The sequence below is a fragment of the Lithobates pipiens genome, unplaced genomic scaffold, assembly GCF_037356315.1.
Source record: "Lithobates pipiens isolate NorthernLeopardFrog02 unplaced genomic scaffold, aLitPip1_a1.2 Scaffold_10, whole genome shotgun sequence".
Taxonomy (NCBI): Eukaryota; Metazoa; Chordata; class Amphibia; order Anura; family Ranidae; genus Lithobates; species Lithobates pipiens.
Genome location: NW_027507686.1, coordinates 16,690,924 through 16,701,795, shown reverse-complemented (window position 1 = coordinate 16,701,795; position 10,872 = coordinate 16,690,924). Strand labels below are relative to the sequence as shown.

At 49.8% G+C, this 10,872-nt stretch overlaps 1 protein-coding gene across 3 annotated transcripts in view; it reads left to right on the top strand.

Annotated features, from left to right (window-relative positions):
* The first annotated feature begins 7,867 nt into the window (after nucleotides 1-7,867).
* The window catches only part of LRRC36 (leucine rich repeat containing 36), a 40,107-nt gene continuing 37,102 nt past the window's right edge, over nucleotides 7,868-10,872 (top strand). For all 3 annotated transcript variants that reach the window (XM_077451793.1, XM_077451784.1, XM_077451776.1), the window contains exon 1: nucleotides 7,868-8,015. In XM_077451793.1, the coding sequence (XP_077307919.1) occupies nucleotides 7,919-8,015 (97 nt within the window). In that variant the 5' untranslated portion in view covers nucleotides 7,868-7,918. The remainder of the gene's footprint in view (nucleotides 8,016-10,872) is intronic.

Genomic DNA, 10,872 nt, shown 5'->3' with positions numbered 1-10,872 from the left:
GCACCTCCAGCATTGTTCTGGTACAGTAGGTGAGAATTTATGTATTATATTCGGCGTTCTATACCGGCGTGTTCTTAATTTATAGCCGTTTTCTTGTACTGAGACGTTTAAAGAGCCCTTGTGGAGGTAGAGGTTGATCTTGTCCCAGCTTCCCTCCTCTATCTTTGTGTCAAGCGCCCCCTCCCAAAAACGCACGCTCCGATCTTAGGCTTGCCGGGGTTTTTTCATGAAGTGCAGCATAGAGCGTTGAGATGACATGCCTCTGAGGGGAGGCGTGCGAACACAAGGACTCCAACACTGTGGGGTTTTTGGTGAACTCTCTTCTACGTACTGGGTCGTCAAGAAAGTGCTTAAGCTGAAGGTAGGGCCAGAACGGAAAGGAGCCCGTTTTGGAGAGATTCGCCAGTTCTGTTTGTTGCAGAAATCGACCTCTCCGGAAGAAACGCTTAGCCAGCATCTCGTCGTGCGGCTACTCTGCCTCCATAAAGGTTCTTGTTAAACCCGTGGGGAAGTCCGGATTGTTGCGAACTGGGGTAATAGGGCAAATTTTTGCTGAGATCTTATATTTGGTGCAGGTCCTATTAAAAGGACTGATGGTGGGCCCTATGAGTGGATGAGCTAGTGCCAAAGGGGCTATATGTTCCCTAGCTATCCACGGTAGGTATCGTAAGTCAGCTTTGGAAACCCGATTCTCCAAACCCACCCAGTCTTTACAGTGACTATGTACTTTCCAGTCGACTATGCGCGCCAAATAGGCAGCCCAATAATAGCGCTGCAAGTCAGGGAGGCCGATGCCACCCCTATCTTTCGTCAGAGTCAACTTGGCCCAACTTATTCTCGCAGACTTCCCATGCCATATGAAGGCACGACAAATGGATTTATACATGCCAAAGTAAGAAGCAGGTAGGTGGATTGGCAAAGTTTGAATTTTGTATAAGAGGCGTGGGAGGATTGTCATTTTGAAAATGGACGAGCAACCAAACCACGAGATATTCGCCTTGTTCCATTTTTGTGTGTCCTGTTTTATCTTTTGGAGTTCCGTTAGAACAAATCTGCGGGTAATTGAATACCTAAGTATTGGATAGCGTCCGTTTTCCATTGGAAGGGGAAGTTGCGTTGACACTGGGTAATCAAGTCTGAAGGTAGGGAGACATTTAACGCAAAAGATTTGGCGTAATTGACCTCTAGATTTGAAATTTTTTGAAATTGGTCAAGGACTAATAAGAGGTTATGTCATGGTTATGCAATTGAGTTCGTCTGCTTACCTGTCTCCATGTGTTCATCTCTAGAGACCAGCCGACCCTCACCTGACTGCCTTTTGTAATCCATCCTCTGGCATGGCTCCACCCTAGCTCCTATCAGAGAACTCTATATTAACCTTTGCACTGCAGGCCGACCCTGCTGATCAACCTTTGTGTGTTTGGCTTCCTGTTACCTGCCGTGTGCTCTGCTGTTGTTACGTTACCGACTTTGGCGTGTCCTTGACTATCCCTGTTTGCCTGTGATCCTGACCTTTTGGCGTGTCCCTGACTATTCCTGTCTGCTTGTGGCCCCGACCTTGGCTTGTCCCTCACCATCCCTATCCTCCTGTTGCCTACTGTGGGTGTGAGCTGGGGGACCCTGGGGGTCGCGACCTGGAGCCAGTTGCAGCCAAGTCCATCCTCACCACTAGAGGCTCTGGTCAACACCTGCTGGCTCTTAAGACTCCGCGCCCCAGGGAATCTTACGCTCTAACCCCAGTGGGATCCATCTTGGTGTTTGGTATATAGGGACATAATTCGAGTCCGCATACGCGGTCCCACTCCAATGGAGCCCAGGACCGCGTCCATATAGTCCCATGCCACCCTGTCGAACGCCTTATCCATGTCCAATGAGAGAATAAAACCTCTCCTGGGATGAGGAGGTGAGCCAGTGACGTAAATTAATCGCTTTGATTGTGTTGTCCCTGGCTTCTCTGCCAGGGACAAACCCCACTTGGTCCAGGCCAACCCAGGCAGGCACATGGCAGGATAGACGGGAAGCCAAAATCTTGGCATAGAGCTTTACGTCTGAGTTTAAAAGGGAAATTGGATGATAGCTTGCGACATTAGTAGGGTCCTTCCCCTCCTTAGGGATTACTACTGCCACATAAGCTTCCAAAAGCCTTTCTGACTCGCAGGAACCAGTGGAAATGGAATTAAACGCTTTGAGGAATTTTGGTGATAGGATGTCAGTGCCATTTTATTCTCTATATTATATATATATATATATATATATATATATATATATATAATATGTTTGGGGGTTCTAAGTAATTTTCTAGCAAAAAATAGGGATTTTAACTTGTAAACACCAAATGTCAGGAATAGGCTTAGTCGTGAAAGGGTTAAATAAAGTTGGGCTGTCATGCCCTTAAAAATACAGTCTGGACTGACCGGTGTAAACGCATACACCACTTGAGCATAATCACCCCAGATCGTTACACCGGGGTCACAGAGAGGGAGGAAGAATGTCAGCTCCCCTCTCTCTCTCTGTAGTGCTACAGTCTCCGCATCGCTCCCAGGCTTTGATTTTTTACATTTTTGGGAAGTCTCATAAGACAATTGAACCATTTAGGGATCCCATACAGTGCCTCGAGAGGAGAGGCGGTCAAATTGTACAGTGAAGCCAGGAGAGACTTCGGCGGCCATCTTGGAAAAGGGAATCTTTTAACCACTTGCCGACCGGCCGCCGTCATTTTACGGCGGCAGGTCGGCACGATCCCACGAGCCGTCATAGCTATACGTCGGCTCGTGGGATCGCAGGCGCGTTTGCGCCCGCTGCACCATGCGGGGTGCTGATGCTTGTGGCCGTCGATCGCGATGACCGCCGGCCACGAGTAATCGCGGGCACGAGAGGCAGAACACGGAAGTGTGTGTGTGTGTGTGTAAACACACAAATCCCTGTTCTGCTCTGTGAGGAGTGACAGATTGTGTGTTCTTAATAGCTAGGAACCACGATCTGTCACTTCCTCTAGGTCAGTCCCTTCCCCCTTCAGTTAGAAACACACACAGGAAACACAGTTAACCCCTTGATCGCCCCCCTGCTGTTAACCCCTTCCCTGCCAGTGACATTTTGACAGCAATCAATGCATTTTGATAGCACTGATCGCTGTATAATTGCCAATGGTCCCACAAATGTGTCAAAAGTGTCTCCGATGTGTCCGCCATAATGTCGCAGTTGCGCTAAAAATCGCAGATCGCCATAAATAGTAAAAAAAAAAATAATAATAATAATAATAATAATAATAAAAATGCTATAAATCTATCCCCTATTTTGTAGAAGCTATAACTTTTGCGCAAACCAATCAATATACTCTTATTGCGACTTTTTTTTATTTTTATTTATTTTTTACCAAAAATATGTAGAAGAATACATTTCGGCCTAAACTGAGAAAAAAATAGCTTTTTTTTTTGTAGACGCTATAACTTTTGCGCAAACCAATCAATATACGCTTATTGCGACTTACTTTTTTTTTTTTTTTTACCAAAAATATGTAGAATACATTTCGGCCTAAAATTGGGATATTTATTATAGCAAAAAGTACAAAATATTGTTTTTTCTTTTCAAAATTGTCGCTTTTTTTTTTTTGGTTTATAGGGCAAAAAAATAAAAACCGCAGAGGCGATGAAATACCACCAAAAGAAAGCTCCATTTGTGGGGGGGGGGGGGGGAGGATGGGTGCAGCGTCGCCAGGGCCGTTTTTAAGGCAGGGCAAAAGGGGCAGCTGCCCTGGGCCCTGTCATTGTAGTGGGGCCCAAAGCAGCTGCCTCATACTTGCCAACTATCCTGGTTGAAATTCCCTCATCCCTTGAAGTTTTAGTCCTGAGCTGTGTCCCGATATCTCAGTGTGAAGTGCTGCTACTAATGATGCCCAGCTCTGCCCCTATTGTTGTGTACAGATGACCCACCTGCATACCCATGCGTTTACATGTAAATTACCGGCATTCATATGTAAATTGTGGCGGCATTCATGTGTAAATAGCAGCGGCCGGCGGCATTTATATGTATATCATGCCCTCCTGAGGTCATATCCACACTAATCTCTAGCAACCAATCCACAAGCAGAAATCATGTGCTGTAACCTCTAGTAACTAATCAGTGAGCCTTAATATGTAGTGTAACCTCTAGCAACCAGTCAGTGAGCGGTAATGATACACTGTAACCTCTGGTAACCAATCGCAATAGCCGCCTGATCTGATTCAGTAAACTGATTTTGAGTCTAGCTGCTATATATTGTATGTCTCAGAGCAGGTGGAGAGCAAAACTGCATGGGGGGGTGGGCCCCAAGAAAAGTTTTGCCCAGGGTCCAATCCATATTAAAGACGGCCCGGAGCGTCGCACGACCGCGCAATTGTCAGTTAAAGCGGCGCAGTGCCAAAACGCAAAAAATGGTCCGGTCATTCAGCAGCCAAATCTGAAGTGGTTAAATAAGGAGACCCGGGTCACTTTGGTCAGGAATGGTCAGGGACAGGAACCTTGCTTGAGAGGGAGAGTGCAAAGCGACGTCATTATGTGGTGTCACTCTCTGCAGCGTTTAGAAGAGGGTAAAGAGGACCTGTGACTGCATCATATCCAGTTAAAAAAAAAAAAAGACACTTGTAAAGCTTCCATTGATTTCAGTGCGTTACAAAGCGAGGAGCCCATAAACCAATACATTTCTTAATAGTAAAGAGATTCAATCAGTGGTGTAGCCCTACACTTTGTGAAATGATAAAGAAAAGAAAAAAAAAAGAAAAACCATACCTTGTTAGTGAGGCCGGAGTCGAGGTTTGAGAAGCTCGGCAACAGCAGCAAGGCCATTGGCAGCGTTGGGTTACGTTGGGTTAGATGTGCGGTTCGTGGCGTTTGCCCAAAATCCAATTCCCATGTTCAGTAGGAATAATAAAGAATCGTTTGTTGGATCGCTCATTCCCAAGACACACAAACCATAAAGTGCATAAACAAAAGGGACTGAACAGGCGGCAGAACGGATTGAAGCAAGGCTAAAAGAAAACCTGAAACAGAAGTAGCGAGGCAATTAAAAAGCTACAAATTATTTAAAGCTTTTATTTTTCTAAATAACACGATGGAAAACGCGAGACTGGAGAATAAGTCCATCTATTTGTTCTCAGTAAAACGTAAAGGGTGACCCCGCTGGCACTTAAATCAACTGGACAGTGGCGGCTGTTGCTCAAAATCTTTGGGGGTGGCGCAAACAACTGCAGCCTCACTGTGCCCATTACATGCGGCCATTGTGCCCATCAAACGCAGCCACTGTGCCCATCATATGCAGCCACTGTGACCACCGACCCTCCCACTCGTGGGGCGCAATCCAACCCCCCCACCTCGAAAATGAATTTGCTATGGTCACACGAGAGAGAGCGGGGGGGAGAGAGAGAGGGAGAGAGAGAGGGGAGGAAAGGAGGAGGGAGAGCGGGAAAGAGAGAGAGGGGGAGAGAGAAAGAGAGAGAGGGGGAGAGAGAGAGAGAGAGAGAGAGGGGAGAGCGGGGAAAGAGAGAGAGGGGGAGAGAGAAAGAGAGAGAGGGGGAGAGAGAGAGAGAGAGAGAGGGGGGAGAGCGGGAAAGAGAGAGAGGGGGAGAGAGAAAGAGAGAGAGGGGGAGAGAGAGAGAGGGGGAGAGCGGGGAAAGAGAGAGGGGGGGAGAGAGAGAGAGGGTGGACATAGAGAGAGAGGGGGTGAGGGTAGGTGAGAGAAAGGAGGGATTCGAGAGGGAGGTAAGTGAGGGGGTGGTGAAAGAGGGGGGGGGGGTGAGAGAGAGAGGAAGGGGATTTGACAGATAGGGGTGTGAAAGTGAGGGAGAGGGGTAAGTGGGGGGGAGAGGAGTAAGTAAGGGGGAGAGGGGTAAGTGGGGGGAGGGGTGAGGAGGGGAGAGGGGTAATTGGGGGGGAGGGGTATGTGGGGGGTGGGAGAGGGGTGAGGGGGAGAGTGGTAAGTGAGGAGGGAGAGGGGTAAGTAGGGGGTGGGAGAGGGGTAAGTGAGGGAGAGGGTTAGGTTGGGGTGTGGGAGAGGGGTAAGTGGGGGGGAGGGTTTTAAGTGAGGAGGGAGAGGGGTAAGTGGGGGGGTTTAAGTGAGGAGGGAGAGGGGTAAGTGAGGAGGAGAGGGGTAAGTGGGGGGGTTTAAGTGAGGAGGAAGGGGTAGTGGGGGGGAGAGGGGTAAGTGAGTTGGGAGAGGGGTAAGTGGGGGGGGTTTAAGTGAGGAGGGAGAGGGGTAAGTGAGGAGGGAGAGGAGTAAGTGGGGGGGGGTTTTAAGTGAGGAGGGGAGAGGGGTAAGTGAGGGGGAGAGGCTTAGTGGGGGGGAGAGAGGTAAGTGAGTTGGGAGAGGGGTAGGGTGGGGGGAGAGAGGTAAGTGAGTTGGGAGATGGGTAAGTGGGGGGAGAGAGGTAAGTGAGGAGGGGAGAGGGGTAAGTGGTGGGAGGGTTTTAAGTTGAGGAGGGAGAGGGGTAAGTGGAGGGGGTTTAATGAGGGGGGAGGAAGAAGTAAGAGAGGGGAGAGGAGTAAGTGGGGGGAGGGGTTAAGTGAGGAGGGAGAGGGGTAAGTGAGGGGGAGAGGTTTTAAGTGGGGAGGGAGAGGGGTAAGTGAGGGGGAGAGGCTTAAGTGGGGGGGAGAGGGGTAAGTGAGGGGGAGAGGTTAAGTGGGGGGGAGAGGGTAAGTGAGTGGGAGAGGCTTAAGTGGGGGGGAGAGAGGTAAGTGAGTTGGGAGAGGGTAAGTGGTGGGAGGCGGTAAGTGAGGAGGGAGAGGGGTAAGTGGGGGGAGGGTTTTAGTGAGGATGGAGAGGGGTAAGTGGGGGGGAGGGTTTTAGGTGAGGAGGGAGAGGGGTAAGTGGAGGGGGTTTTCAAGTGAAGGAGGGAGGAGGTAAGTGGGGGGGTTTAAGTGAGGAGGGAGAGGGGTAAGTGAGGAGGGAGAGGAGTAAGTGGGGGGGGTTTTTAGAGGAGGTAAGTGAGGAGGGAGAGGGGTCAGGGGGGGGGAGGGCTTAAGTGGGGGGAGGAGAGGGAAGGTGAGGGGGAGAGGCTTAAGTGGGGGGGAGGAGGTAAGTGAGGTGGGAGAGGCTGTAAAGTGAGGAGGGAGAGGGGTAAGTGGGGGGAGGGTTTTAAGTGAGGAGGGAGAGGGGTAAGTGGGGGGGAGGGTTTTAAGTGAGGAGGGAGAGGGGTAAGTGGGGGAGGGGTAAGTGAGGAGGCAGAGGGGTAAGTGGGGGGGAGAGGGGTAAGTGAGGAGGGAGAGGGGTAAGTGGGGGAGGGGTAAGTGAGGAGGCAGAGGGGTAAGGGAGGGGGAGGGGTAAGTGAGGGGGGAGAGGGGTAATGGGGGGGGGGGTAAGTGAGGTTGGGGTATGATGAGGATGTGTTCTTGGCCGACTGTGTTGGGAAATGATCAGTCATCACCTCACTACTCAGCCACCAACCACACAGCACACCTAGGTGGAGTCCGACACTGCTGTCGTGTCTCTTCAGCCTTGCTAGCCTATTAGGAGGCTGCCGCCCATATTCTCAGCGCTGGCTCTCTATGGGTAGTGGGGAGGCAGAGTGGGCCGGTGATGAGAGGACACGTAACGTATGGACTAGGCAGACATCGCCTCATCTGCGCCTCATTTTTCTGTCCCCGTCCCCTTCACTTTAGCTGACAAACCCCGCCCACCAACCTCTAGAACTGGAGCCCCGCCCAGCTCTCCCTGTCACCTCTCCGTGAGGCGCCGAACTCTCTTGTCCCCGCTTCAACTCATTGTCCCGCCCCTTCTCCATGGCAACAGCATCTCTCAGGCCAGTTCAGTTGTCGTTGCCTCTATTGGTTGCTGGCTAAGAGAAAGCCCCGCCCCCAGCTACTGTGTATCCAAAGTGAAGTGTCCCGCTCTCCTAGGAACCTTTCCCTCCTCTCTCCTTGTTTCCCGCCGTTGCTATGGGGAGTGTTGATGAAGCTGCACCCATTCAATGGAATGGCGGTGAGGCGGGTTCGTTTGAAGGAGAGCTGGGTGTACGAGAGAGCCGGGCTGCCGCCGGTGGGGGCAGGTAATGCCAGGAGCACCCTGAGTAACCATACTAATACAGGACGGAGAATGACATGCTGTAACCCATAGCAACCATTCACACAGGGCTGCTATAATAATCACCATGGCAACCATCCATCCAGACATAGAGGGCTGCTTTAATAATGTTCACCATGGCAACCTTTTATAGAGGGCTGTTATGATAATCACCATGGCAACATTTTATAGAGGGCTGTTATGATAATCACCATGGCAACCTTCCATAGAGGGCTGTTATGATAATAATCACCATGACAACCTTCCATAGAGGGCTGCTATGATAATAATCACTGTGGCAACCATTCATAGAGGGCTATTATAATAATAATCACCATGGCAACCATTCATAGAGGGCTGTTATAATAATAATCACCATGGCAACCATTCATAGAGAGCTGGTATAATAATAATCACCATGGCAACCATTCATAGAGGGCTGCTATGAGAATAATCACCATGGCAACCATTCATAGAGGGCTGCTATGATAATAATCACCATGGCAACCTTCCATAGAGGACTCCTATAATAATAATCGCCATGACAACCATTCATAGAGGGCTGCTATGATAATAATCACAATAGCAACCTTCCATAGAGGGCTGCTATAATAATAGTCACCATGGCAACCATTCATAGAGTGCTGCTATGATAATAATCACCACGGCAACCATTCATAGAGGGCTGCTATGATAATAATCACCATGGCAACCTTCCATAGAGGCAGCACAGTAGATTAGTGGTCAGCACTTTTGCAGCACTGGGGTCCCGGTCCGGATCCTGGCCAGGACACTGTATGCATGGAGTTTGCATGTTCTCACTGTGCTTACGTGGGTTTCCTCCCACACTACAAAGACAAGCTGGTAGGGGAATTGGCCCTAATATGTGACTGTAGCCTGTCAGATGGGGGCCTTCGATTGTTAGCTTCTTGAGGGCAGAGACTAATGGGAATGTAAAGTATGAATGGGCGGAGTTTGAGGGGGTCGCACGGGTTGCAGTGAGAAGTCGCCCGGGCTTCAGGGCCCTCCCTGTCATGTTAGGTTTCACGCTGTGTCGCTGGAGGAAAGGACTCGCTGCTTCGCAGGTTATTCAGTAAACTCGTGCCAGCTGAGACAGGGGCCCACCCGGGCCTATCCCAGGCCCTCTGAGTTTCCAGTTTCACTTTCACAGGGTGACAGGGCAAGCCCTTTCCTCCAGCGGCACACTCTCTGCCCTGCACACAAGATGGGGGGCAGGCAGGCCACACTCCGGGTGAAAGCGGCGGGTGTGTGAATCTAGAAATAAGAGGGCCAGTCCACCCCGGGCAGGGCCCAGGACAGGCCCTCTGAGTTTCCTCTTTCCTGGGGGGGGCAGCTCAGAGTATGGCCTACCTGCCCCCTCCCCCCATCTTGTGAACCAAAAGAAGGGGTACCCCTAAGTGGACTTTTAAGGCATGAATATCTAAACAAAAAAAGTTTTGAGAAGTGTTTGAATGTTACAAAATATTTATTATACAAAACATTACATTTAAAAACATGGTCACTTCAGACCGAAGATTAATTGGAATGTATACAGTTCTGGAAAAACACCACTGTGACAGCGCACAATCAAATGTGATCCGTCACCCGACGCGTTTCAGTTAAATGCTTTCCTCAGGGGTGTTCTTCAAGAGATCACAAATGTTCATCTATAATATTACTATAAATATACAATATCAAATAAACAGAATTCCATAAAATACATGTAATAATTAGGAAGTAGGTCTGGACGGCCGCACTCTGAAGAAATTGCCTTTCTATTCAAAAAAATCACATCAAAAATCTAAAATACATGCCACAGCAGACAGGGGAACTGACGCGTTTTGCACTAACAGTATTGTTTACTCACAGCTGATAATTCCATAAACTACATGTAAATCCGTAAAAAGTGTCATTTTTGTATAATGGATGCACTTAAAGGGATTGTAAAGGGATTTTTTATTTTTTAAATAACAAACATGTTATACTTACCTCCACTGTGCAGCTTGTTTTGCACAGAGTGGCCCCACACCTGGTCTTCTGGGGTCCCTCTGCGGCTGTCTCGGCCTCCCCCACGCAAGTACTTCTCAGGCCGCGTACACACGGGCGGATTGTCTGTCCAACTTAGTCCGCTGAACCGTGTTTCAGCGGACAATCCGCTCGTGTGTGGGCTTCAGCGGACTTTTTCAGCGGACAAACTGACGAACAAAGTCTTACGGAATTTCCGTAAGACAGTCCTTTCAAACTTGGTTTTGTCCGTCCAAACTTGGTTTCAGCGGACAGTCCGCTCGTGTGTAGGCAAGTTGGACGGACTAAGTATGGCGCATGATCAGAAAGGATTTACACGGCCGAAGGTTGCATTGCAGTGTATAGGACGTCGTTTTTCTAGTCCCGTCGTACGTGCTGTACACGTCATCGCGCACGCTTTCAGCGGACTGTCTGCTCATCGTGTGTGGTCAAGTCCGTTCATGCAAATTTTGAACGGACTGTCTGTCGGATTGTCTGACGAACTTAGTTGGCCAGACAATCCGCCCGTGTGTACGCGGCCTCACGTTCATACAAGCTCCCTCCCATGATGAGAAGCGCTTGTGGGCGAGCTCCCGTGATACAGCCGGCGGCTATAGCCGCTCACTGTATCACTCGGCCCCGCCCCCCGGCACACTGCATCATTGGATGTGATTGACAGCAGCGCGAGCCAATGGCTGTGCTGCTTTCAATCCATCCACTCTAGCCAATCAACGGCCAGGCTGAGCTGCGAAGAGGATGTCGGAGACGAGTGCGGGACTTTCAAGGGGTCAGGTAAGTAAAACGGGGGGCTGGGGGACCCGCTGTCACTGTCAGATGTT